General features: G+C 48.0%; 3 protein-coding genes across 13 annotated transcripts in view; 1 reads left to right on the top strand and 2 right to left on the bottom strand.

Moving 5' to 3' along the window:
- Window positions 1–20,488, top strand: part of Tmem116 (transmembrane protein 116) — a 68,761-nt gene extending 48,273 nt beyond the window's left edge. For all 10 annotated transcript variants that reach the window (XR_005491675.2, XM_063271693.1, XM_063271694.1 and 7 more), the window contains one exon: window positions 18,980–20,488. Coding sequence is in view for 9 of the 10 variants with exons in the window: in XM_063271693.1 (XP_063127763.1) it covers window positions 18,980–19,009 (30 nt within the window). In the remaining variant the exon portion in view is untranslated. The remainder of the gene's footprint in view (window positions 1–18,979) is intronic.
- Window positions 574–3,987, bottom strand: Adam1b (a disintegrin and metallopeptidase domain 1b). The gene has a single exon (NM_001409170.1). The coding sequence runs from the start codon at window positions 3,509–3,511 to the stop codon at window positions 1,058–1,060; it is 2,454 nt and encodes an 817-aa protein (NP_001396099.1). The 5' UTR covers window positions 3,512–3,987; the 3' UTR covers window positions 574–1,057.
- Window positions 20,489–20,845: 357 nt separating the features above from the next.
- Window positions 20,846–27,374, bottom strand: Adam1a (ADAM metallopeptidase domain 1a). Of its 2 annotated transcripts, XM_063271602.1 has the most exons (2): window positions 26,857–27,374; window positions 20,848–26,751 (listed from the first exon to the last, which is right to left on the bottom strand). In XM_063271602.1, the coding sequence occupies exon 2, from the start codon at window positions 23,472–23,474 to the stop codon at window positions 21,105–21,107; it is 2,370 nt and encodes a 789-aa protein (XP_063127672.1). In that variant the 5' UTR covers window positions 23,475–26,751; window positions 26,857–27,374; the 3' UTR covers window positions 20,848–21,104.
- Window positions 27,375–27,940: the final 566 nt, after the last annotated feature.

Genomic DNA, 27,940 nt, shown 5'->3' with positions numbered 1-27,940 from the left:
GCAAGATGGCTCATGAGAAAGGTTGTACTTTCTAAGAACTTAGCACAAAACAACTTCGTTTTGCTTTATTTCGTTTTTAGGCTAAGTCTTGGTAGGAAGCCCAGGCTGGCCATAAACTTGCAGCCTCCTCGCCTGAGCCTTCTGAAAGCTGTCAGCATGGCACACACTACCAGGACGGCTGACTTAGTACTTGTCCTCTTCTTCTATGTCACATATGCTTGTTGTGCTATGCTCATATATGTATGGACGCAGAGGCGCAGAGGTGTTGCATATCTTCCTCTCATATTCCCTGCCTATTCCTTTGGAGGAGGGTCTTTCCCTGAACTGAGCCTGAATTTTCCAGGCTAGAAGCCACCAAGTCCTGATGATCCTTCTTTTTTTGCCACACCATGTTATGGGCATACATAAGACACCTGCTTTGTCAGTGAGTGTGGGGATCTGAACTCCAGTTCTCTGTTGGCATAGCAAGCACTCTGTCCCTGAGCTATGGCTGGAGTCTGTAACGCTGGCTTCTCTACTCCATCCAAAGTCAGGGCTGCTCCCTAACAACAAAATGCACTCAGTGGATACGTACCTGGGGCCTGAGACGTGACTAACATTAGTAGTTTTATTAAAGACTCATCCTTGAATATATACTTTTTGGGCAAGTTAGAACAGTGAAGGTCATGGAAATTGTCCACATAATAGGTAATTGTTATTGAGATAAAAGTCCCGGGAATAGGGAGAAGTTCAGGAACATAGTATATTGCATACCAAAAAATTAATAATAATAATCTATGTAGAAGAAAGCGTGTCCAGAAGAACAGTTGCTGGTGACCAAGAAAATCAGCCCATAGATGCGAGAACAAGAATATCCAAAGTGATCGGACAAGTTCAAATGAAATGTGGAAAGTACTGGCGTACTATGTAAGCAGCTGTCGACAGACAGTGGTGACAAACAGCTCCTTCCTCCCTTGCCAGTGAATGTGGCAGCTCTTGGTCCCCGAGCCTCTGCTCCCCGGAGCCTCATTATCAGGCTGCGAGAGGCGCAGCTGGTTATCGGCTTTATATCCCCCACTTATTCCTCTCCCTCTTCTTCCCCTTCTTCCTCTTCTGCTCCTTCTTCTTCTATTGCCCCCTCTCCTTCCTCTTCTCCTATTGCCCCTTCTTCTCCTATTGCCCCCTCTTCTTCCTCTTCTCCTATTGCCCCCTCTCCTTCCTCTTCTCCTATTGCCTCTTCTGCTTCTTCCTTGATCTCCTCCTCTTCGGGTAGGGCCTCCCCCTCCTCCTCCTCTTCTGGAACCTTCTCGATCTCTGAAGGCTCTCCTTCAGAAGCAGGCTCTGACTTGCTGTAGGCAGTTATGATGCATGTAATTATAAGGAGTATCATGAGCACCAGAATGACAGCCAGGACGATGAGTTTTAGGTTAAGTATCAGGTCCTCTCTACTGGATTGGGTAGCGTTTTGTCCCGTGTTAAAATCATCTGGCGGAATAACAGTGGGACCACTGTCCACGCTGCCTCCAGTGCCTTCCTCCTTGCAGTCAGGAGGTGCAAAGCCAAACAGACAGTGGCAGTTCCCCAGATCATTGCACACTCCGTGCTCATTACAGATACTCTCTGCTTTGCAGGGATTCGGGACTATGGTGTAGTCCTTACAAATGGAGTTCTCACAGACTTTCCCTGTGCCACAGGAAGTGTTGGTCCACACATACCCCTCATCAAAGGCATCTGTCTTGTCAAAAGCGTCCATGCTCCAGCACCAGTCCTCCACTTGCGGGATCTGAATCAGCATGTGCTTGTCTTTGATTGGTGGCAGGTAGCCTACCTCTGTACAGATAAGTTTTCCACACAGTATGTTTTGATCTGAACACTTGACATATGTTCCTGGAGAGTCAGAGGACGGGCCACAGTTTCCAAACCGGTTTCCTCTTTTGTTCAGAGATGTGTAGCATTCATCTGGGGCAGACCTTGAACCAAACCCAAAAATATGTGAACACTGAGAGCTAGGGTCCCTGCACTGACCCCCGAAGCAAAAGTATGACTCCTGGCATATAGAGCCATCTTGAGCTATCCTATCATTGGGGCATACTGCAGAGGTCCCATTGCAGTACTCTTCCAGGTCACATAGTCCCTGAGCAGGTCGGCAGACAGCTCCTTTATTCTTAAATTTACAATGAAGACAGCAGAGTTCATTACTGCACTGCGCGCCCTCCTTCAGTTTACACTTTTCATCACAACACTGGTTTTTATCACAGGCATTACCACAGTCACACTCCTCCGACTCCTCTACCACACCGTTTCCACAATGGGCATCTCTGCGCTTGTGGCTCTGGTGCCAAGGCCGGTCAAGCAGGCAGGCCCCTCTGTGGTCATGGAGGAAACGGAGGAAGTGGTCAGAGCTGCAGTTGCTGAAGCCACTGGTCTTACTGATCATCTCATGCATGAGGCAGAGGTGCTTAGGACCACAGGTGCAGCCTGGGCGGTCGTGCCGGATACCCAGGTTGTGCCCAAGCTCGTGGGCCATGAGCGCCGCAAACAGGAGGACATCCTCATGATGGAAGGCCTCCACGGCCGCCGCAAACCCGCCTGAACAGGCACCATCGAGAAACGCCTGGCCCTCGTTCGCTCCTGGGCGATGCCCGACGATCAAGTGTGCCACATCGTGCCTGACCCGGCCCATGAGTTTCTCCTGTCTCCACAAGTTGAAATTCCTCAGTGTAGCCTGCAGGTCCACTGGGACCTCTATCGGGTCCCCCTCTGTCCAGATCTCCAGGCCCACCAGCACCACCTCTGTGTTTATTCCCCTAGTGAAGCTGTTGGCCAGAGCAATGATGTCCACTACCGCCTGGACCGTCGTGTTGACATCACTGCCCCACATCTGGAAGCGCTGGTGGTTGACCACGACAAACATCTCCACATACTTGGCGTGTGACCACAAGTCAGACAGAGCCAGCAGCTCATCGGTCTTGCTGCTCCCTTGTCGCTGGCTGGAGTCCCCCAGGCTGTCTGTAGGAGTGACATTGCAGAGGACCACAGGCTGGTGCGCCATGGTATAGAGGATGTGCTCAAAGTTTGTGGAAAAGAGCAGGGGCTCGATGCCATAGGCTGTTTCCTCTTTGATCAAGACCCCCCTGAGGCCTGAACAGATGCTGACAGAAACAAAGGAGCCTGGCACCCCTTCTATGTGGCCTTCATAGTGGCAGGCCTGGGAGAGGAGGGGCACTTCTTGCCCCAGGATACCATGGTGGTAGCTGTAGACCGGGAAGTTCCTCTCAGAGTAGTGTCCCTTTACCTCGAGGTGAAGCAGCTGCTTTTGGCCTTGCATCAACAGCACGTAGGACACCTTCCCTCCAGGATCGTCACTCCCCTGGCCTGGCAGTCTTTCGGGGATGACAGTTTCATAGGAAGAGTCATATACAGATCCTAGGTCACAGAGCGTGCTCAGGAGAAAAATTATTGCCAAGAGCAACATGGCCACCAGCCTGATGCACAATTGTGTTTGGATTTGCTCCAGCTTTAGTCTCTCCATCTGCGGATACCAAGTCTGAAGTACACCCCCAACCTCTTACAAAGCCACATGGAGATCTACTTGGAAGAGAAAGAGGACACTGAATGTCTCACTGTGACCAGTTCTGCCATGGCCCTCCTGACTCAGTTGATTGTATGGGGCCTGTGTCAAACATCAGTGACAGCAGCAGTGCTCCTGACCTGGAGACTCGGATACTGTCCCCACACCTATGCTGGGTCTTTAAGGCTTGGTTCCTCCCCACCTCTGTGAGCTTAGCTTTCTGGCTGGCTCTCGTCCTGGCAACTCTGACCTCTGTGCTCTTTCAGACAGTTTCTGTTCTTGGTTGCTTCTTTCAAAGTCAGCTCCTGTACTCCATCTCTAAGTCCCTTTGACAAGATGAAGAGATGTGCCTTGACAAACTGACTCTACTACGTGGGACTGTACCTTGAGAGAGGTTGTAACATCCCTACAGCTCACTCAGCAGAGCCACACGGAACACCCCTCCCCCACAGCTCTCACTCTTCCTGTTGTCAGTTGCTCAGCTAACCCCAGATGTTCCAAATCAAGGAGCTCAGAGATAACATAGGTGGGCACACTCTGTTATCTGTTTCCTGACCTCTAAAGCCCTTGCTCTATAGATAGGAGCATCCTAACCCAGGACAATTTTTGAGCTCTGAGAGACATGATGACTATACACAAATATAGGACACTGTGTTAGACCAGGTCACTGAGCTGACCCTCTTCACTGTATGTTATAGCACAGATGGGTTAGGGTTGCAGCTTCTCAGAGGCTATGGAAGACAGCATGGTGCCTTCCTGTTAATGTGTCCACAGTGGCTGGCCTAACCCCAACACACGGATTCTCTAAGGTTATGTGTGGTTATGTGTGTGTGTGTTTATGTGACAGTGTTCTACCAGGTAGCCTAGGCTAGCCTGAAACTCCTCCTGTTCCCCATGGTCCTGGCAGTTTGTGGGATTACATCTGTTGGCCTTCCTTCTAGCCTCTATTCACCCACATGTACATGGACCACATGAACTCACTCAGTGTGCACACAGACACACAAAGTAAGTTTTCATGAGGTATATTTGTGTATCGTATAGGATGCAGTGCATTAATTCTCCCTGTGTGAGCATGGACAGTAAAGGGGCGGGGTACTTTTAGTCTGTAAGTGGCACACCACAAAAGCTGTCAAAGCATCGGCTGGCTCATCCTTTCCACTCCAGCCGACAGCCAGGGTAAGATGCCACCTCAGGAATAGTTAAAAATGGCAGCTCCTATCAAAATGGCTGCACCAAAATGGCTGCACGTCTCAGCCTGTAGCCAGCAAGGGAGCCTTTCCTGCCTCAGCAGGAGATGCCCCTCAGGAGCCTCACGCTGTCAGCACCTCCTATCAGCCTCCCTGAGCAGCTCCACAGGGATAGAGCAAGGCCAGCTGAAGCCAGGAAGGACTTCCCACCCTAACCCATAGATGGGAGGCAGGGAAAGGGGGTGAAAAAAGCCACCAACCCCTGAGCTCCCCAAGCTTAGGGTTTAAATCCTTGCAAGCAGGTGGCAGTCGTCCCTGGATTCATTCCTCCCTCCCAGATTCTTCCCTTTAATAAATCTCCTTTGCAAGAATTACCGTGTGGAGTGACTCACCCAGAAGAAGTCAAGAAAAAAAGCAGTGAACAACGTGGGGCTGAGGCTTCTGAGCTCCTCAGCTCAGTTGGGGTACCCTCCCCTGGGAACTGAGCACCTCTGCTGAGGAAGCTTCCCCTCAGAGCTGTGGGGTTCCTGGGTTTCCAAGTCCCAGAATACCTTTCCATCCAGAGAAACACTTAGGGTATTTCCAGCTCTTCAAGTATCAGTCACTTTTATATGTTGGGAGTCCCATGCTCTTCTCCCAACTCCGAAGCGGGGTAGGTTGCTTTATATTTTACCCACTGTGCTGCCACACATTAGAAGTAAACTCTGGGGCTGGGGATTTAGCTCAGTGGTAGAGCGCTTACCTAGGAAGCGCAAGGCCCTGGGTTCGGTCCCCAGCTGGGGGGGGGGGGCGGGGGGGGAGTAAACTCTGAAGCAAATCCCTGTGAACCTAACTGACCTGTGTTCCACCTTCCTCTTCCCACCCCGCCTGGTCCCTGGTGACCATCATCCACGCTGTTCTTCAGCAAGATCAGCCTTTCAGTCCCATAGAGGATTAGCTTCTCTTGCTATCTGACTTCCATCACCTCCCACAGTTCTCACCTTTGGAGTGTAGCCGGCTGTGGGGCTGCTGAGTCATAGAGCTCCTATAGTCTCTTACATTTTGTGAGGACTCTCTCCACAGTGGTTTCTGTGACAATGGTGCGGGTCAATTCCCATCAACAACGTGTGCAAATTCCCTTTACATCCGAGTTAGTGTTCAGTCATGCATTGCATCTCCTGGTTTGATTTCTAATGCTTCAGTAGCTCCTGCAGTTATGTGTCGCTTCATAACATTCATGGACATTTCCTGGCCATTTGAAGTTTCTGCTGGATGGAATGTTTGTCTTCTGAGACAACATCACAGGACGAAGCGAAGCACAGGTTAAGCCTAGAAATAACCAGGTAGCCCAGAATTCTTCCAATTAGAAATCCCCTACGTTAGTGCCAAGGTCTAGGGCTTGGCACTAGGGTCTCTCCTCACTCCTCCAGGCCCCAATACTGAGGATCAAGTCTGTGTTGTGTGTGTGCTGTGTAAGCTCTGCCTCAGAACTGCATGAGCGACTGTGTCTTCTCTGGAGAGGAGTCTACTGCATTCCTTAGCCCGTTGAAAGATTTGGATTAATTTGGGTTTTGATGTCAGCTTTATGCTCTCAGAAATTACTAGATGAATGGTTTACAAGTATCTTCTTAGGTTCCACAGGCTTGGGTCTTGCCTCTGTAGTTTAATAGACACTTAATTCTCTTCTTGCCTCGCCTGAGTCCTCGCAAAGAATTCTTACCAAAGGAAAGCACTCTCCACACGCTGTCTACCTTTGTCTGCAGCGGCTCCCACCCTCCTAGACTTCCAGCCTTTAACAGTTCCTCAGGTTGTGGTGACCCCAACAATAAAATTATTTTCATTGCTACTTCCTAGCTGTAATGTTGCTCTTGTCACGAATCAGAATCTGATATGTAGGCTATCTGATATGTGAAGTCTAGGAAAGGGTCCTTCAACTCCCAAAGGGGTCATAGTTCACAGGTTGAGAACTGCGGCCCCACACCTTCGCCTTGCAGTTTCTTTCCTGCTCTCTGTGACTCAGCGTTTGAGCTTTCACATTTTTCCTACAACTCACTATGACTCGTAGTATTTGAGCCAAGAGACCCAGCCCTGGGCTTCATGCATGCGAGGCAGGCACTGCACCAACTGAGCCACAGCTCAGGTCCCTGGTTAGGTGTGCAGTACATTTCGAGTTGATTCGTGTGTGTGTTAGAGGGTGTGGTCTACTTTAGTTGTTCACACGCATTTATCCAGTTTCGCCAGCAAATGTTTATTGATGGGACTGTCTTTCTCACCGAGTGTTCTTGGCACCATTGTGAGGTGTCATGCTGATGGCTGAAGAGAGTCTTTTTATGACTGATCAGCCTGCTGCCCCTTGTAGTGTGCTAAAGAGAACAGATCCCCAAAGAAGGACCCTTTGGGTGTCTGGACTCTGTCCATTAATCTGGTGGTTCTCTGTCCATTCGCCTCTGTATCTATTTTCATGGATGGTGGCTCCTTTTTCTTTTTTCTTTTTTCTTTTCTTTCTTTCTTTTTTTTTTTTTTTTTTTTTTTTTTTTTTTGAGACAAGGTCTCCTGTAGCTGAGGCTGGCCTAGAACTTGCTATGTACCTAAGAATGACTTTGAACTCCTGATTCGCCTTTCTCTACAACCTGAGAGCAGGCATTGAGATTATCAAGTTACTGAGATATATACAGTTTTCTTAGTTCTTCAACTAGTTCACAGACAGTTCATATATGTACATGGCAGTCTGGTCACACTCAGCCTCCTTGTCCCCTTATCCTCTCTCCAACACACCAGGACCCCTACTGTCATGCTAGGTCTGGAACTGGGGAAGGGCAGTGCTGACTTTTTGTCTCTTTGTTTTGTCTTCATTTTTGCATTGTGGTCCAGACCCACTTGGTTGAACCATGACCTCTCATGGGCACTCTCACCTCCACTGGCACACAAGTAACTCCCAGAGGTCACATCACTCAAGACAGTGACCTGCTCTCGTGCCATATCCATTAGCTCCCCTGATAGAAATGGCCCCACAAGGCTGGAGAGATGGCTCAGCGGTTAAGAGCACTGACTGCTCTTCCAGAGGTCCTGAGTTCAATTCCCAGCAACCACATGGTGGGTCACAACCATCTGTAATGAGACCCAATGTCCTCTTCTGGTGTGTCTGAAGACAGCTACAGTGCACTTATATACATAAAAGAAATAAATATATTTACAAAAAAAAAAAAAAGGCAGTTCCTGAACTACTTGACTGCTCTGCGGCGCTATCTTTTAGGGCTGGAGAGATGGCTCAGTGGTTAAGAGCACTGACTGCTCTTTCAGAGGTCCTGAGTTCAAATCCCAGCAACCACATGGTGACTCACAACCATCTGTAATGAGTTCTGGTGCCCTCTTCTGGCCTGTAGTTGCATACATGCAGGCAGAAAGCTGTATGATGTATACATAATAAATAAATTTTTTTTTTTTAAAAAAGTGAGCTTTTAGGGGTTGGGGATTTAGCTCAGTGATAGAGCACTTGCCTAGAAAGTGCAAGGCCCTGGGTTCGGTCCCCAGCTCCGAAAAAAAAAGAAAAAAAAAAAAGAAATGGCCCCACAAGCCCCTCCTGTCTGTAATTGAATATTGATGGTGTGTGAATTCTTTGGGTAACTGCAACTTTTTTAATTCTTTCTGCCCTCTCTTCTGTGATGTGGATGTGCCCTCATCCTTGGAGGGAGAGACGTCTGTACTCATTCAATGCTGGCCCTTGGCAGTGCGTCTCTCATGAGCCTTCACTTGCTGCAAAGAGAAGCTGCTTTGGCCAAGGCTAAGGGCAGCACTAATCTGTGCATAGAAACATAAATCAGGGCTGGAGAGGTGGCTCAGTGGTTAGAGCACTGACTGCTCTTCCAGAGGTCCTGAGTTCAATTCCCAGCTACCACATGGTGGCTCACAACCATCTGTGATGGGATCTGATGCCCTCTTCTGGTGTGTCTGAAGACAGCTATAGTGTACTCATATAAATTAAATAAAATAAACCTAAAAAAAAAAAAAGAAACATAAATTTGTCAGGAAGTTTGACATGTCCATTTGACAAAAGGAATAGGTAGGTTTCCTTAAGTCTTGTGATCTCCCCTGCCACAGCCTTTGCCTAGGTCCATAGAAGTGGCATGAGCTTACCCTACAGAACATGCCTCAGATGTAGTCAGAGATCAGTTGCTCCTGTCCCAGACAGTGGCGCACTATTGTGCTGGCATCTTGTGCTTGTTGGGTCAGTACTGTCGCACGCAAGGTCTGACTGGGGAAGAGCAGTGCTGACTCCTTGTGTCTTCTGGTGTCAGTCACTGCTTCATTACTGGATAGACACCACAACAAGGCAGCTCAAGGCGGAGAGCTTGATTTGGGGTTTACAGTACCAGAGTGAGCACGGCAGCATAAAACATCTAAAGTTCACATCTCAGTCCACAAGGAGGGACAGGGAGAGGGGGAGGGAGAGGGGGACAGGGAGAGGGACAGGGAGAGGGAGGGGAGGGGGAGGGAGGGGAGGGGGAGGGAGAAGAAGAGGAAGAAGGACAGGGAGAGGGACAGGGACAGGGACAGGGAGAGGGAGGAGGAGGAAGAGGGACAGGGGGAGGGGGAGGGAGAGGGACAGGGAGAGGGAGGGAGGGGGAGGGATGGGACAGGGAGGGGGAGGGGAGGGACAGGGAGAGGGAGAGAGAGCGCAAGCAGGAGAGCACTAGGAATGGCAGGAATTTTGGAAAGCATCAAAGCCTTCACTGACTTACTTCTTCCAGCCATCATCTAGAATCCAAATATTCAGTTGCCCAAACCACCCAGGGACATTTCATTTAAAACACAACAGTCCCTGTCTTGGTCAGGGTTTCTATTCCTGCACAAACATCATGACCAAGAAGCAAGTTGGGGAGGAAAGGGTTTATTCAGCTCACACTTCCACATTGCTGTTCATCACCAAAGGAAGTCAGAACTGGAACTCAAGCAGGGCAGGAAGCAGGAGCTGATGCAGAGGCCATGGAGGGATGTTACTTACTGGCTTACTTCCCCCACCCCCCCCTTGCTCAGCCTGCTCAAGACCACCAGCCCAGGGACGGCACCACCCACAGTGGGCTGGGTCCTCCCCACTTGATCACCAATTGAGAAAACGCCTTACAACTGGATCTCATGGAGGCCTTTCCTCAACTGAGGCTCCTTTCTCTGTGATAACTTCAGCTTGTGTCAAGTTAACACACAAAAACAGCCAGTCCAGTCCCGCAGACTGGATCATTTTCTTTGTCTCATGAAACCAAGACATGTGGTATCTTCAGTTAGAGGGTCTCACAGTCACGTCCTGGTGGGTAACCCAGGGCAACAGCATGACCTGTGTGCTTTGGGAACCCTGCATGCTAGGCAACCAACCATCCTAGCGGGCTGCACTCCCAGTCGGCTGCTGGATGACTACAGCAGTTGAGTGAGGTGGAGTCCTGTTGCTGCTGCAGCCCAGTATTGGTTCTGGATAGCCTATGCTGTTTGCTCTTGTATTTCTGTGAGTTTGTTTGGTTTTGTCTCTATGTGTGGTGGTCTATAAAAACTTTAGAATTCATTTTTTCTATTTCAGGAGAGTCAACAATAACTTTTTTTTTTTAGAAATTCATAAATCATTCTTTTAGATTTTCAAATTTTATCAGTATGAGCATTTTGCCTGAGTGTCTATGTACACCAGATGTACACTTGGAACCCACAGAGTTCAAAACCCTTGGAGCTGGAGTTTCAGACAGTAGTGGGCTGTCATGTGGGTGCTGGGAACCAAACCTGTATCTTCTACAAGAACAAGTGCTCTTAACTCCTGAGCATCTCTCCTCTCAGACCCTCACTTCAGCCATAGCAGTGACTCAGATCTGTAAGTACAAAGCGTTTTTCCACTCTGCGGTCCTCGCATCAGCCTTTGATTTTTTTTTTAAAGATCTATTTATTTTATGTATGTGAGTACACTGTAGCTGTCTTCAGACACCAGAAGAGGGCATCAGATCCCATTACAGATGGTTGTGAGCCACCATGTGGTTGCTGGGATTTGAACTCAGGACCTCTGGAAGAGCAGTCAGTGCTCTTAACCGCTGAGCCATCTCTCCAGCCCCCTCTTATGGTTTTTATTGCAGAAATTTTTTATTACTTTTGTGAAATCTACACTTAAGGGTCTGGAGAGATGGCTCAGCTGTGAAGAGCACACAGGTTGCTCTTCTAGAAGACTCCAGTCTGATCCCCCAGCCCCTACAGTCAGCTCACAACCCCCTGTAGCCCCAGGTCCAAGGCTCCACTGCCCTCTGTGGCTTCTGTGTGTACCGCATGCACACGACACACAAATATACATACAGGCACAATACCCACACACATAAAGTCAAAATAAACCTCAAAAAATATTTTAACACTTCAGGGCTGGAGAGATGGCTCAGGGGTTAAGAGCACTGGCTGCTCTTCCAGAGGTCCTGAGTTCAATTCCCAGCAAGCACATGGTGGCACACAACCATTTGTAATGGGATCCGATGCCCTCTTCTGGTGTCTGAAGACAGCCACAGTGTACTTACATAAAATAAATAAATAAAATCTTTTTAAAGAATATTTTAAAATTTCACCCTCACATGTTTTGATGTTTGTAGTAATTCTGGATGAAATGTGTCTCTAGAGTTCACTTTCAACAGTGTTCCTTGTTGTACAAGAGTTGCCCATATCTCTCTATGTTGATCTTAGCGTCCCACTACTTTACTAAATTGATCTTGTCAGTCCTGACAGATTTTCTTCTTTTCCTTCTCTTGAAGGTTTACAGGATTAAAAAGAAAAAAAAAAAAAAAAAGACTTACGGGGTTGAGGATTTAGCTCAGCAGTAGAGCGCTTGCCTAGCGAGCTCAAGGCCCTGGGTTCGGTCCCCAGCTCCGAAAAAAAGAAAAAAAAAAAAAAAGACTTACATGATTGAGTGGGGCATAGCAGCCCATACCTTTAATCCCAGCAGTCAAGAGACAGAGGCAGACTGATCTTTTTGAGTTCAAAGACAGCCTAGTCTTCAGAGTAAGCTCTAGGACAGCCAGGGCTACATAGAGAGACCCTGTCTCCAAATAAAAAAAGAAGAAGAAAAAGAAAATTATAGGGTTAGGGGGTTATAAGTTTTCCCCATTATTATTATTATTATTATTATTATTATTATTATTATTATTATTATTATGACGATGACATCTCACCCACATGCACATGTATTTCATGATGACTTCTTATACACACACACACACATATTTCAATCTTCCCCTCCCCTTCTCAGTAATCCCTTCCTCCCTTTTCCCAGCACCCCCTTGACCCCCCTCTCCTGTTCGTTTGCTTTGGTAGTTTCATTGTTTGCCACATGAGGAGACACAAGGACAGAATAGGCAATCACCTCAGTGGTCCTTTGTTCAACTCTAACATCCTCTCATGGTTAAAAACCCCAGAGAGTGTAGGAATGGAGGGACCATTCCTAGTAGGTAGACTATAGATCAGATCTATACATCAGGGAAACGGAGGAAAATCTCAAAAGCACTCCCACTAAGTTCAGGAACAAAGGGGTCTGCTCTCTCCACTCTCATCAGGGAGAAATGCTTGAAGTCTTAGCTAGAGTCAAAGCATCCTTGTGTGCAGACAAGATTCTGTGTATCAGACTCTCAAAGGCTCGAGCAGAAAGCTCTCAGACCTGATGGACACTTTCAGTAAGGTGCTAGGCCAGACAGTTCACACACAGAAATCAGCAGCCTTCCAATGTATCAGTGACAGTCACACTGGGGGGAAATCATAGAAATAATCCCAGTCCCAATCACCCAGAAGATACCTTGGAGTAAATTCTCTGCAATGAGAAATATCTATCTAGAGACCAGCTTTGACTATGGACTTGAGTTCTAGGCCAGGCAAGGTTACGTAGTGAGACCCTGACTCAAAACAAAACAAAACTGGGAAATACTAAAAATGGGGCTGGGTGGATAACTCCTCAGTTAAGAACACTGCTATTCTTGCAGAGTGCTCAAGTTCCACTCCCAGGACCAATATGGTAGCTCGCAGCCATTTGTCATTCCAGTTGAGGGGCTCTGATGCCCTCCTCAGCACCAGCCGTACAAGTTTAAGTATGTACATACAAGCAAGACATTCATGCATACAGAAAAACACTTAACCATCTAAAACTAGAAAGTTTTAAACACAAAATTTCGGGTGATATGCACTGAAAAAACAAGCCAATTTTTGTCTTTCACAGTGAAAGAAATCTGATAACCACACTGGGTCCTGCAGCCACCTCACACTTCTCTTCTTTGACTTGGCATCGTATAATAGGTACCAGTGGCCCGGCACAGGGGTGAGGGTGCCCACTGCCAATCGGATGGCCTGAGATTGATATCCAGGCCTTGGTACCCACACCCCCGCCACACACACACAGAGACCATACATGACCATACATACTGCTTAAGGGCTGAGATATTAGACAAGCTTTAGTTCACTGTCACAGCATGCAACATGAAAGGCCACATTCTGTTCTCTGTTCCTAGTGAGGCCACCCTTAAGCCAGGGCCAGACCTCAGCTGCCAAGGACAAGCCTCCACTTGGAGAGGGGTTCTGAGGAAGGGTTTCTGGAAGCAGTGAAATAAATGACCCAAAGTCAAATCATAGGGAACAAGTTGACAGCCTGTGTTTGGCTCGAGATGGATCCCTAGACAGTTTTCTGTAGACCGCCCTTCCTTCTGTAATCTGCTCTAGATAACTTCCTGTTAGAGACAGCTCCCTGCTAGAGACAGCTGTCTCATGCAAGAAAAAAAAATTCGAAATACTCTCTGGATAGCTCAAATCAAATCAAAGTCAGAAATGCTGCTAGAGAAAATTCTTAGACTTTCAGACAAAGTCGGAAATATTGTTAGAAAAATTATAAAGGTAATTCTTGGGTTTTTTTTTAAAGATCTATTTATTTATTACATACACAGTGTTCTGCATCTATAGCTGCTTGACAGAAGAGGGCACCAGATCTTACTATAGATGGCTGTGAGCCACCATGTGGTTGCTGGGAATTGAACTCAGGACCTCTGGAAGAGCAGTCAGTGCTCTCAACCTCTGAGCCATCTCTCCAGCCCTTGGGTTTATTTTTTTATCATAATCAGACAGCTTTCTCTCTGGATATCTCCTGACAGACCATAGAGATAGCTTAGCTCTTGCAGACCAAGGACTAGTCTTTTTTTTTTTTTTTTTTTTTTTGGTTCTTTTTTTTCGGAGCTGGGGACCGAACCCAGGGCCTTGCGCTTCCTAGGCAAGCGCTCTACCACTGAGCTAAATCCCCAACCCCATAAGGACCAGTCTTTTATTTACATATCAATTTAGTCATTTATTCCAGGTTCCCTTTTGATTATCCTACAAGTCACCATTCCTTGACCCTTGCCTCTTGATTCTTAGAAAGAGACAGCAAGCACGTTTCTTTAATGTTGCAAAAGAATCCAGAGATCTGCCTACCTTTGTTATGCGCAGACAATAAGATAGCTGGGTGAGATGCCACCCTGAAATTACCATTTCTACCAAGTCTGGGCCTGGACCTAAACTCCTTACGTCCCAAGATGACCTTGAACTCAGGAATCTGCCTGCCTTTCTAAGCACAACTAAAAACTTAGATGAGGGAAGACATTGACCTGTGATTAGCACTCCCTAAATCTCTGTATCTTCTCTCTTAGTATCTTTCTGATAAGCTGGCTCCTAGGGTATCTGCCTTTGTTATTTTAGATCTGTGAGCTCCTTATACAATTCATATTGTGTCCTTATATTTCATAGTTGAGAAATTACATATATAATTTAATATATAATATATACTTATTTATATGAGTATACTGTAGCTGTCGTCAGACACACCAAAAGAGAGCATTGAATCCCATTAAAGATAGTTGTGAACCACCACATGGTTGCTGGGAATTGAACTCAGGACCTCTGGAAGAACAGTCAGTGCTCTTATCTGCTAAGTCATCTCTCCAGACCTAAATAATATATTTTTGAACTCAGGTTTTCAGCGTTCTTTCCCACAGCCTTAAGGGCTATCTTGAAGGTCTCTTACCATTTTTGCTAAGGACATAGCCACACCCTCAACTCCTGGACTTGTGCTGTCTCTGATTATCATGGAGTCCTTAACACTAACAGGGAGAGCATTCATAACCTTGGCAGGGAGAATGTTTCCCCAAGGAGGAATATGAACTAAGACATCAACACTTGTGGAGGCCCACAACCAACTGGCTCTGTTCCAGGGAAGGGAACCATGCATGCTGTCCTGTCCCTGCCATGGTCTAGCTGACTCGGCACTCAGCTTGTAGTCAGGGCCCTTGCCAGTCCCCTTCTGGGCTTTTCCTTGCCTTGGAGTGGTGTACAACACCCTATATGAGAATAAACCTGGCTTGAGTTTTAGGAAGGATGAACCTGGTTCTCAGAGGGACAAGGCTGGGGTCTGCCGCTACCAAGTCTTTTGCCCACAGGCCACTGGAGGGGAGGAGTTCTTGGGTCCTATAGGAACTGGATGCCGGTTTGAGCCTCATCTCATGCTGCTGGTTTGGGGGGAGCAGGGAGGAGCTGGCCTCCCATGAAAAGTGCTGTTGCTGTGGCAGTTGCTGTGCAGGCTTTCCTCACCTGGGAGCCCCAGGACAGGGGCTCTCAGCTCCTCAGTTCTCAGGTCATTCTGGGAATGGTGCTTCCTATAGCGCCCAGGGACAGCTGGCTGTGACAGTTGCAGAGCAAAGCTTCTCTCCAGCGTTTGTGTAAGGAAGAATGGTGAAGAGGGGCATGCCGTTGGCACTGGGAAGGCTCATGGCCAGTGTGGATTTGGTGGCACTGGAAGGGCTTGTGGTCAGTGAGGATTCAGATGTGCTGAGTGGACTGGTTACAAGCCCTGGCTGTTTGCTGGCCTCTCATGCACTGTTGTCTTGCTGGGTCTATTGTTGGGTACCTGGGAGGCCTTAGGATTGGCCACAGTAGAAGGTGGTGTGGTTCACAGGCAGCAGTAGTGACTGATCCCGGGCACCTAGAGCCTCTCCCTTGCCTCTGATCCCTTACTCAAAGTGACAGATAATAGAGTGTAGCATGAGTAGAGAAGAGACCCACAGGAGGCCAGAAAGCAGGGAAGCAGTTTACTGTCTGGGTCTCTGGCACAGTGACACAACCAATCCAAGGTAATTTGGATTATGGGGATGATGGAACACGAGTCTGTGGCTGCCTTGGGATGGAAAGAACAAGGATGGGTTTGATAGGTCAGAAAGGAGGCAGGGATGGGGGTGGCAAGAGGAATGCAGGGGGTCTACCTTTGCAGCCAGAGCAGGAAGAGGGGGCAGTGGTAGGGTACAGCCCCCTGGCTGGGTCTAGGACATGGTGTTCACATTCAGGAGTGCTGTGGCCAGTGAGCTGCGGGAAGCAGAGCTGACACTGGGTAATTTGCGCCCTTGCAGAATACCTGTTCTCAGAGAACAAATTATGCCATCTGAATCGTAGCTGACACCAAGACCTGGGAGCCAGTGGGAGCTCATGGAAGTGGTCTGGTTCCTAAGTGCTCAGATGGGGACAGAATATGGCTGTGAGAAACTCAGAGCCTCTCTCCTCTGTTCAAGTCAGTATTGATCATCAGGGTGCACCTTCAGGCGCTTTCAAAAACTTAACCAAATACACTCCACAGACAAGTAATTGTGGGCTCCCCTGGCACGTTCTTGCTACTTAGCTCTCCAGATAAGCAACTCTCTGGGAGCCCTGAATGTCCTCCGAATAACAGAAGTAGAGGCCCAAGGACCACTGGCTGAAAGGCCTGCGTCAGTGCACATGGCCGGAATGGCTCCTGCAGTGTGTCTTCTTGTGATCCTGCGGTTTCTGTGGTATCTGTTGTAATGTCTGGTTGAGCTAAAGCTTTCTCAGGAGTGCATATGTTGCACCTACATACAAGTAGGTAAAACACTCATACACAAACGATAATTTAAAAATAATTTTAAGTAAAAAATAAAAATCCTGACTTGGAAGGCAGAGTCAAGCAGATCTGATTTCAAGGCCAGCCTGGTCTACAGAGTAAGTTCCAGAACACAGAGAAACCCTGTCTTGAAAAACAAAAAAAGATTTGAGACTTGGTTTTTAAACTTTTAATGTGTGTGTGTGTGTGTGTGTGTGTGTGTGTGTGTGTGTGTGTGTACACGCATGCATGCCGATGTCTGTCCATGGAAGCTGGAAGAAAGTGTCTGCTCTCTGGAGTGGGGTTACAGGCAGTTGAGGGCTGCCTCAGGTGCTGCATGTTGAACTCAGTCCTTTATGAGAGTGGTGTACACATTTACCACTGTGCCAGCTCAGCAGCCAAGACTAGATTTTTTTTTTTTTTTTTAAGATTTATTTATTCTATGTAAGTACACTGTCGCTGTCTTCAGACACACCAAAAGAGGGCATCAGATCCCATCACAGATGGTTGTGAGCCACCATGTGGATGCTGGGATTTGAACTCAGGACCTCTGGAAGAGCAGTCGGGTGCTCTTAACCACTGAGCTGTCTCTCCAGCCTCCAAGACTTGATTTTTAACCTATATAATATTTAGAGAACGTACCTCGACGTTCCCTTCTGCTGTTGGAGCACATGTTCTGCACCGTCCTCCGGATCTGTCCTAAGGTGTAATTAGACAGATGCTTCTTCCCTGACTTTCACTGTGGATGATGTATACATTCAGGCAAGTGTGGGGCACTGAAACTTTCCTTTTCGATCCAACAGTATTTGGCATTTGTATTTGAGTGGTTCCATCAGAGGTGCATGTTTACAATTCATATATTTTCTTTTTCTTTTTTCTTTTTTTTTTTCTGAAGCTGGGGACCGAACCCAGGGCCTTGCACTTGCTAGGCAAGTGCTCTACCACTGAGCTAAATCCCCAACCCCTATATATTTTCTTGATTAATTTATATTTTTAAACAAAGTTTTAGGTAGCCCAGGTTGGCCTCAAACTATGTAGCCAAGGATGACCTGGGTTTTACAGCCAAGTTGCTGGGGTTACAGCTATGCATCACATCTGGTTCATATGGCTTTGAGGCTTGAACCCGAGGCAAGCACTGAACCAACTGAGTCATACCCTGGGACTTATGTAAGTGTTCACATGTGTGACTTCCTGATGGTGGTTAATGGCCTTTTCCTCTCTAGTGTGGAGCTCCCTGGCTGTTCCATGAAAGGTATTTATGGAGTGACCTAGCAGAATCCTCCCAGCTTCTGTTTACCTACGACGTCCTTTCTCTCTCTTTTGGTTCTGCAGGGTATAGTAGGTTTTTAAAAGACTCTGTGTGTGTGTGTTTATGTAAGTGCTAGGAACCTGACGTGGGTCCTCTGTAAGAGGAGCCAATGTTTTATCCAAGGGCACAGTAATGTGTTGACAAGTCTTCTTTGCCAGGCCTCTGGACTGTACGTTTTTGGTTGAGAAATTGGCCGCCAGGCAGGCAGCTCTTCCTTCACTGTGTGGATCTCACCCTGCTGCTTTAGGATGCTACATTCCGCTTTTGTCACATCATGTATAATGTCTATATTCTGAGATGCATTTCTCACTTGTTTTGTAAGTCTGTATTCTCTGTATCTAAGTTTCCTTCAGATTGTTATTTTCAATTCTTGAACATGTTAAGTTCCTTTCAAGCTGATACTTTCTGGAGCAGTATCACTCCACATTGGAGGTATCCTGGCTCCTTCCCTCTTCTGTCCTCGATAGTCCCCAAGCATAAGTCAGATAGGTTGCACAGACATGCAGGCATCACCCACTCACATTTGACAGCATGACAAAAGCCCACTAATGGAGTAAGACTTTACTGCACCATTCCACTGGAGCATTCCACAAGCAGGGGACCAACTACAGCAATGCAGTCCTCTTTAGGAGCAGGTCTACAGTACTTAAAAGTTCATCAGTGGGCCTGGAGAGGTGGCTCAGAGGTTTAGAGCACTTCCACTGGCTGTCCTTTCAAAGGTTCTGAGTTCAATTCCCAGTAACCACATGGTGGCTCACAACCATCTGTAATGGGATCTGGTGCCCTCTTTTGACATGGAGGCAAACACATGATAACTAAATTCAAAAACAAAGAAGTTATCAGTGGCCTGACTTGCATCTAAAAATCACAGTGGGCACTGGTTGTGGGCCAACTCATGTCCTGTGTGACTGCCCATGGGTGTTGAGACCAAGTGCACAGCTCTGGAGGGTTTGGGTGCTGAAGAGCTACCACGTGCTGGATATGGAGCTGAGAGCATGTGCAGGAACTGGATTCCTGCAGTAAAACTCTAAAAAGACCTTTCTCATGTTTTCCAGAATAATGGTCCCCCACAGTGGATACTGTGACATCTTCCCAGAATCTTCCTCATGCCAGCAACATGGACACGGATGTCCCTCCTCTAGCCACACAGCATTAATCAGCCCCAGAGCTCTCAAAACACATGACTAGCTAGCCTGTCTGCTGACTGCAGACCCGGTCACCTTGCTGCCTAGTGAACACAGCCACTTAACAGGCATCTCAGCCTGAACCCAGCCATGTCTGCTAGCCACACTTGGCCCATCCCAGTTGAAGACCAGCCAGTGAGTGCACGTCTGAGTTCTGCTGCACTCTCTGTGACCCCTCTGTGGGCAAATCCTTTTAGCTTTCGGGGGTGTTGTCATATCTCAAGGGATGACAGTGTTCCTAGAGCTTCTCAACTTCCTAATGCTGTGACCTGGAAGGTGGTTTTCCAAGTTGCTTTCATTCCTATTTCATACCTATAACTTTGCTGCAGTTATGAATTACAATGTAAATGTGTGATGTGCAGAGGGGCTTAGGAGACCCCTATGAAAGGCAGCTGTAGGCCGAGGTTGAGAACCACCGCTAAGACCTAGATCCTACTGTAAGATCCGTCACGCTCAACACCAGCATCATCCTCTACTTGGCAAAGCAAAGCAAGAGCAGATAACGTTCTGTAACTACACGATGAATTGCACATTTATTTTATTTTTCTGAGACAAGACAGGTTTGTTTGTGTAATTTTGGCTGTCCTGAAACTGACAGAAATGTAGTTCTCTACATAGACCAGGATGGCCTTGAACTCACCTGCCTCAGCCTCCAAGTGCAGGCTTATGAGCCACCACCAACCTGCTGAATTGCACACTTTTATCCTAAGGTGTTATTCTGTAGTCCAGGCTGGCCACTGACTGGTGCCAGTACTCCTGCCTTAGTCTCCCTAGGTGGAGATCACAGGCATGAGACGCCATATTTGACTGGGAACTAGATCTAGGGCATTGCATGTGCTAGGTAAGAACAGCACCACTGTTCTCTATTCACAGCTAATGGGTTAGTTTCAAGATGCTTTTAAAATGATCAGATGGTGCAGGGGGTTCTTGCTACATCTCAGTATCTAATTAAGGACTGATCGGGACAGTCAGACTCATCAAATGTTCTTCCTTTTTACTGAAGGGAGGGAAAGGCGCAGTGACAGTGTAGGCTGTGGGGTGGGGTACCCGCCACAGGCTCTTCCTGCCTGTCTCTGAGGAGAGGTATTAAACCTGTCACACAGAAGGAATTGTGCTTTGTCCTAGCTCTGTGCCTCAGAGGTAACCATCTTCCCACTGCAGACCTTGCACGTGCAGACCCTGGCAACCAGGCTGGAGGGGGAGAAAGCGATGCTCAGTGTAGCAGACCAGGGTCAGTTCCCAGCCAGCACTCACACGACAGCTCACAACTGTCTGTGACTCCATTTCCACAGGAGCCCACATCTGGCCTCTATGGGCCCAAGGTACACAACTTGTTCACATACACATATCCAGGCAAATATTCACACATACAAAAGAAAAGGAAATAAATTTTAAAAATCAAATTCAATAGAAAAGCAGGGAAATGTAAGTGTTGCACACCGGAGCTCAGCGCTGGCTGGGGTTGTTGCCGAGGCTGCCCAGTGCTTGCCAAGTGCCTGAGATCGAGTTAGGAGGAAGGGGGCACACACCCTTATTCCCAGCACTTGGGAGGCAGATGCAGGAGGATTCCTGTGCCTTTGAGGCCTGCCTTGTTTACAGAGTGGGTCCCAGGACAGCCTTCTGGGATTTGAAACAGAGAAACCCTGTCTCCAAAACCAAACAAAAAAAACTCTAAAGATCACACAGGATGAGGGTGAGTAATCTGGAATAATGCTTCATCTGAAGCGGGGGAAAAAAGGCCTTGTTATTCATGTTTATTTAAAATGACTTGTATTTTATGAACAGTAGCTGACAGGGCAAGTTAGAACATTTAGATCCCATAAAAACTTTCACACGATAATACCAGTTGTTACGGTAGAGAAGAGCAACACAAGTGTATATACAACACATTACAGTAAACAGTGTGCATGCAACAAGCCCTAAAAACCACGGAGGAAAAACTGCCCCGCAAACACACGGCCTCGGTAGCAACAGCCCACGAGGAGGTCTGCGGACGTCAGTCGGACTCGGACTCTGAGGATGAGGTTGTGCTTGAAGACCCTGGAGACACTGCCTCTTGTACTTCAGACCAGAGGTAGGCGATGAGCATTAGACAGCACAGCAGGACAATAAGGAAGATGGGGACCACAAGCACCACCACTTTGAGGTTGATCTCCTCATCCTCCATCCTCGAATCCGGACTCTCCCCAACTCCAAAAAGACTCAAGTTTCGGTCAGCTGGCTTCCCGACAGGACCACTGTCCACACTCCCCCCATTTCCTCCACTGCTGCAGTCAGGAGGGGAGAAGCCAGCATCACAGTGACAGTGTTTGAAGTTGTTGCACACTCCATTCCCATGACACATTTCCTGTGGATGACAGTCATACTGGAGCGTGGCATGACCGGTGCAGATGGACTCCATGCAGACTTTTTTTGGGGCACAGTAGGTACCGCCCTGCACGTCACCGTAATCAGGGATGTCAGTGACGTTATAGGCATCCATGCTCCAACACCAGTCATCTCCGTAAGGAATCTGGAGGAGTGAGTGTAGGGGCTTGACTTGGGGCAAGTATCTAACATCCGTGCATACCAACTTCCCACAAAATATATCCTCATTGGAACATGCTTCATATTTTAGGTTAGCCGAGGTGGGATGGCCACAGTTTCCAAACCGGTTGGCTTTAGTATTAACTGAAATGTAACACTCCTCGGGGGCCGATCTTGCAGGATACCCATAGATCCTTGCACATTGCTTATCAGGGTTCTTACACAAACCCCCAGAGCAGTAATAAATCCTATCGCACTGCGTGCCGTCCTGCATGTAGCTGTTTGCAGGGCATTCTCCAGTAATGCCATTGCAGTACTCGGGAAGGTCACATACATCCTCAGCAGGACGACATAAGGTCCCTTTCTTCTTGAATGTACATTTGTAGCAGCAGAGTCCCTCACTGCACTGCGCACCCACCTTCAGTGTACATGTTGGCTCACAGCATGGGTGACTGTCACAGGCATTACCACAGTCACACTCCTCCGACTCCTCTACCACACCATTTCCACAATGGGCATCTCTGCGCTTGTGGCTCTGGTGCCAAGGCCGGTCAAGCAGGCAGGCCCCTCTGTGGTCATGGAGGAAACGGAGGAAGTGGTCAGAGCTGCAGTTGCTGAAGCTACTGGTCTTACTGATCGTCTCATGCATGAGGCAGAGGTGCTTAGGACCACAGGTGCAGCCTGGGCGGTCGTGCCGGATACCCAGGTTGTGCCCAAGCTCGTGGGCCATGAGCGCCGCAAACAGGAGGACATCCTCATGATGGAAGGCCTCCACGGCCGCCGCAAACCCGCCTGAACAGGCACCATCGAGAAACGCCTGGCCCTCGTTCGCTCCTGGGCGATGCCCGACGATCAAGTGTGCCACATCGTGCCTGACCCGGCCCATGAGTTTCTCCTGTCTCCACAAGTTGAAATTCCTCAGTGTAGCCTGCAGGTCCACTGGGACCTCTATCGGGTCCCCCTCTGTCCAGATCTCCAGGCCCACCAGCACCACCTCTGTGTTTATTCCCCTAGTGAAGCTGTTGGCCAGAGCAATGATGTCCACTACCGCCTGGACCGTCGTGTTGACATCACTGCCCCACATCTGGAAGCGCTGGTGGTTGACCACGACAAACATCTCCACATACTTGGCGTGTGACCACAAGTCAGACAGAGCCAGCAGCTCATCGGTCTTGCTGCTCCCTTGTCGCTGGCTGGAGTCCCCCAGGCTGTCTGTAGGAGTGACATTGCAGAGGACCACAGGCTGGTGCGCCATGGTATAGAGGATGTGCTCAAAGTCTGTGGAAAAGAGCAGGGGCTCGATGCCATAGGCTGTTTCCTCTTTGATCAAGACCCCCCTGAGGCCTGAACAGATGCTGACAGAAACAAAGGAGCCTGGCACCCCTTCTATGTGGCCTTCATAGTGGCAGGCCTGGGAGAGGAGGGGCACTTCTTGCCCCAGGATACCATGGTGGTAGCTGTAGACCGGGAAGTTCCTCTCAGAGTAGTGTCCCTTTACCTCGAGGTGAAGCAGCTGCTTTTGGCCTTGCATCAACAGCACGTAGGACACCTTCCCTCCAGGATCGTCACTCCCCTGGCCTGGCAGTCTCTCGGGGATGACCGTCTCATAGGAAGAGTCATATACAGATCCTAGGTCACAGAGCGTGCTCGGGAGAAAAATCAGTAGCACCAAGATCCCTGCTCTAACAGATGCGTGTCCTGGCACTAGTCGTAGACCCAGGTTCCAATGCCGTGCAGCCCAGATGTGAGGGGGCACCTTAGCTTCTTTTAAGGCTCCTTGCTGGATCTGTGGAGAACACAGCGTGGACGCACTCCTGCTCGCTGATGCTGCCACTGACATGGTTCAAACAAACTGTGGATAGCGTAGGATCTATGTCCATCAGTGGCAACTCACTGCTTTCCCAGACCCAAGCCTGTCCCTTAAGGGGTGCTCCCCTGCGTGAATCCTCTGGCCTCAGGCGGTATCTCTGGTCTTATTTTTCTCCTGGCCTCGTTGGTTATGTGCAGCACAGGGACTTTTGTCAAGTGGAAGAGCTCCAGTGTGGCTTAAGTTCCTTTGACGCTCATGGAGACGAGCCCTGTGTCTACGTGACTCGCTGGTGCTGTACGTCAGAACATCGCTCATCCTCCACAGGTCATGATGGACACCCCTTGACACGCTAACCTGCTCATGCTTTCAGACTCAACATTCTGCAGGGATGCGGGGGAGGGGACAGAGTTCTCTGAACAATTAAGAGTTCTCTGTTGTCCTGCCTCGTTCCTCATTCTTACAGTAGTCACGCTGGAGGCAGAGCTTCTACTTCTGACTGCCTGATTCCTTTCGCTGGCACACACGCACACGCACACACAGACCACACAGTATTTAGATGTTCTACTTTACCTTATCCTCCTGTCTACCAAGTGAATTTTGTCATTTAAACACGAGCCTTCTCTATGGAAGTTTTTCTAAGGCATAAGTGTTATATGATTTTATTTTTACTACAGGAATATACTAGAGCCTGAAATCTAAGTTAGTTCTCCCAGTGGTCTCACCATGAAATAAAGTCAGACTGGTAACTCTAGTTACACAACAAAGATGAACGTGGGCTCTGGAAGGACTCAGACGCCCACACTGTGTGACCACAGTTGGCTTGCACTGCCCATGCAAGCCTCCCGTCTGTGTTCTTCCTGTGGCCAGCACTACCCGTCAGAAGGACAACAGAGCTTGTGTGCACACCGTTCTTCCCCCATTTCTCATTCCATGCACCTAAGAACTAATTAAAACGGTCTTCCACGTAGCACAGAAATAATTTTATATTACAAGCCAAATATTTACAACATGAATCATAAAAGGTGTGACTGCAGGTAACACATGGGATTGGAGAAATGCCCTCCTTAATTCAGAAAGGTGGTACATTTCTGTAATCCCAATCCCGGAGACAGAGACAGGAGAATCACAAGTTCAAGGCCCACATGGTCTTTGTATGAGTTCTGAGCCAGCCAGAGATACAAAGACCTTCTCTCAAAAAACAAGGCCAGCCCCCTGCCCCCCCTCCCGCCCCAAAGAAAAAGTCATCAAGAGTATATATCCGGGCTGGAGAGATGGCTCAGTGGTTAAGAACACTGACTGCTCTTCCAGAGGTCCTGAGTTCAAATCCCAGCAACCACATGGTGGCTCACAACCATCTGTAATGGGATCTGATGCCCTCTTCTGGTGTGTCTGAAGAGAGTTACAGTGTACTTATATATGATAAATAAATCTTTAAAAAAAATTTTTTTAAAAAGTATATCAGGGGTTGGGGATTTAGCTCAGTGGTAGAGCGCTTGCCTAGCGAGCGCAAGTCCCTGGGTTCGGTCCCCAGCTCCGAAAAAAAAAAAAAAAAAAAAGTATATCAACTCCTGGCATCTACCCTCGGCCAGAGAGGCTTACTTCCTATCATACAGCATTGTCATTTAGCAGGAAATGCCCACTGTCGCTTCAGACTCACTAGCAACGGACGGGAACAGAGGCCCCTCAGCTGCACTGACCGTCTCCCACGAAGTCATTCAGAGCCTCTTCCAAGTCCCTGCTCTGCAAACCAGCAAAGCTATTTCACTGCTTCTGTGTCAGAATTAATAAATATAACAAAGGTTAAGGCAATAATGGAAAAACAGCCTACTCTTTAAACTTAAAAATGTGTAATTATTCTCAAATAGAAACTCATTTTCTTCTGATGCACAAAATCTGATTAAAATCTTTTGACTTCTTTACCAACGATACATTCTTTCAACTTGTTCTTTCTCACATGTATAAAGAACAAAACTGGGGGCTGGAGAGATGGCTCAGTGGTTAAGAGCACTGACAGCCCTTCCAGAGGTCCTGAGTTCAATTCCCAGCAACCACATGGTGGCTCACAACCATCTGTAATGAGATCTGGTGCCCTCTTCTGCCCTGCAGGTGTACATGCACACAGAATGCTGTATATATAATAAATCTTAAACAAAACAAAATATAACTCTTAAAAAAGCAATCCTTATGGCGACATTTTAAAAAATGAAAATTGGTGGCTGCACAGGCCTTGGTCCTAGTACTGCAGAGGCAGAGCAGGTGGACCTGAGTTCAAGGCCAGCCTGGTCTACGGAACAAGTTCCAGGAAAGACAGCGTTACAGAGAAACCCTGCAAAAACAAAACTAAAAACAAACACTGGAGCAGCATTTTCCTGTGGCCTCCCAGACATGGGAGCAGCCGTAACGGTGGTGAGACGGAGTGTCTGAGTGACAAGCAATGGTCTCAACGAGCAGGCTTAGGCAGACTGGAGACAACAGCCTGCTCCTTTACTGGAGCTGTTTTTTTAATGTTTCCACAGACAGCATTGGTAAGCAGGCAGGAAATTACCAGGAATAGAAAGGTTTAGCTTCCAGCTAGGGGTAGATTTTGTATTATTATTAGCAAAAATGACTAATGTTAAAACATAATTTACTTCCGGCCTAGAAATTTATAGACCAAACTGTGCCCTGACTTACCCGAGTGCCCGATCACAAACAGGGAGTTACCGTTTAGGGGGCTTTGTCCAGGTGAGTGACAAGAGCTAGGGCAAGGGTTTTTGCTGCGACCAGATGCATTTAGCTTAAAGCTGCTGAGAGACATGCCAGGCTCAGAGGAAAGCAGCCTTGAAGATGCACGTCAGTCAGCTGGTTCCAGCCACTCTAATAGTTCGCCCCACTGAAGGGAAAGCATCCTAAGGTTTTACAAGACACCCAAATGACACATTTCAAAGATGAATGCCAGAGCTGGTGTGCCAGTGGTTCCTCTGAAGAGAAGACTCACAGCTAACTTGTCCCCAAGGGAACTGAATTCCAATCCCAGGACAGGCACAAGAGAGCAAGTGTGGCCTCCTTGATGACCTAGGGGACAGGCATTCACTGAAAAAAACATGCCCTAATCCAATCTCAGATTCATTTTTCTCGCTGGAAATTTTGCTTAAAATTGGTTTTCCTCAGGCTGGAGAGATGGCTCAGAGGTTAGGAGCACTGACTGCTCTTCCAGAGGTCCTGAGTTCAAATCCCAGCAACCACATGGTGGCTCACAACCATCTGTGATGGGATCCGATGCCCTCTTCTCTTCTTCTGGTGTGTCTGAAGACATTGACAGTGTTACCTAAAACAAATAAATATTTAAAAAAAAAATAATTGGTTTTCCTCTGCTAAGTGAGTTCTTGCTACCCTGGAAAGTACCACCACCTCTCACAGCAACACCACTCACCTAAGAGTAACAGCCTTTCCTTCCTCTGCAACCCCCAATGACACTGTTGTTCTTCATGAAGTCAGTGGCATCCTTCTGAAGAATAAGGACACCTCCGGTCTAGGAGCTAGGAAGTGACAAAGCCCTGTGGGATCCTTTTGATCGCCGAGGACTCAACACAAGTGAACATCTGAGACACAGGGCTTGCCCCACCTGTGACTCAAGTGTCCATTAGCTCCTCGGGCTGCCAACAAAGCCAATCGCCAAAACAGCCCTAACCTACCACAGCAGAAGGACTGGCTGTGCCTCTATACACAACATTAGCAAGGAAGCAGCTCCTTTCTGGGCCATAATTCTATTTCCTGAGAATAAAGGATACTGAGGAAAATAAACACTGCTGGGAGGATGTCCTAAGTCTAGGCAGAAATACTACTGTGGACAGCCACAGGAGAAACAACCAAAGAGTGGGTCCTCTGATGCGGTCTCTCAGCAGCATCCTCGTAGGGATCGGTCAGGGGGCAGGGCAGGCAGTGACTGCCGTCCAGTGAAGCCAGAGCAGAGGCCAGCCGGTACCAGGACGGCAGAGAAGAGTAACCCAAAGCCAACCCCAGTGAGCCTCGGGAACACACCACACCCGACAAGGATGACACCAAGTAAACAGCTGGATTTTTCTAGATCAGGAGCGAGAAGCTAAGGCCATGCTCCTGCTTTTCCACCAGCAGTGGCTCCAGGCCCAGGAATGTATGTGCATCCTGGGAGCTGTGGCAGGCAGCTGACAACCCTTGATGCACAGAAACACCTCAGCACTAGGACTCATCCAGCCAAGGTGCAGGGAGCAGCCACCCAGGGCGAACGGGAGTTGAGTGAGACTCCACAATGCTCCATGCAACCGTTCACTGGGCAGAAAGTACGGTGTGGCTCCTTTACCTACCTCTGGTTGGTGTTTACTTGATGACTTTTCTTGACGATGTCATCTTACTACACTTGATCTTAGCCAAAAGGCCGAGAAGCGATGACAATGTCATCTTACAATGTGAGACTCAACCACCCTACGCTAATATATGTATTGGAATTGAGCTTTTTTTTTTGGTTCTTTTTTTCGGAG

This window comes from Rattus norvegicus, chromosome 12, assembly GCF_036323735.1.
Source record: "Rattus norvegicus strain BN/NHsdMcwi chromosome 12, GRCr8, whole genome shotgun sequence".
NCBI classification, from domain to species: domain Eukaryota; kingdom Metazoa; phylum Chordata; class Mammalia; order Rodentia; family Muridae; genus Rattus; species Rattus norvegicus.
This window is presented reverse-complemented; position numbering and strand designations above follow the sequence as displayed.

Coding starts and splice junctions, on each gene's coding strand:
- Adam1b (NM_001409170.1), bottom strand. CDS start 3,511: ATGGAGAGACTAAAGCTGGAGCAAATCCAAACACAATTGTGCATCAGG.
- Adam1a (XM_063271602.1), bottom strand. CDS start 23,474: ATGTCAGTGGCAGCATCAGCGAGCAGGAGTGCGTCCACGCTGTGTTCT.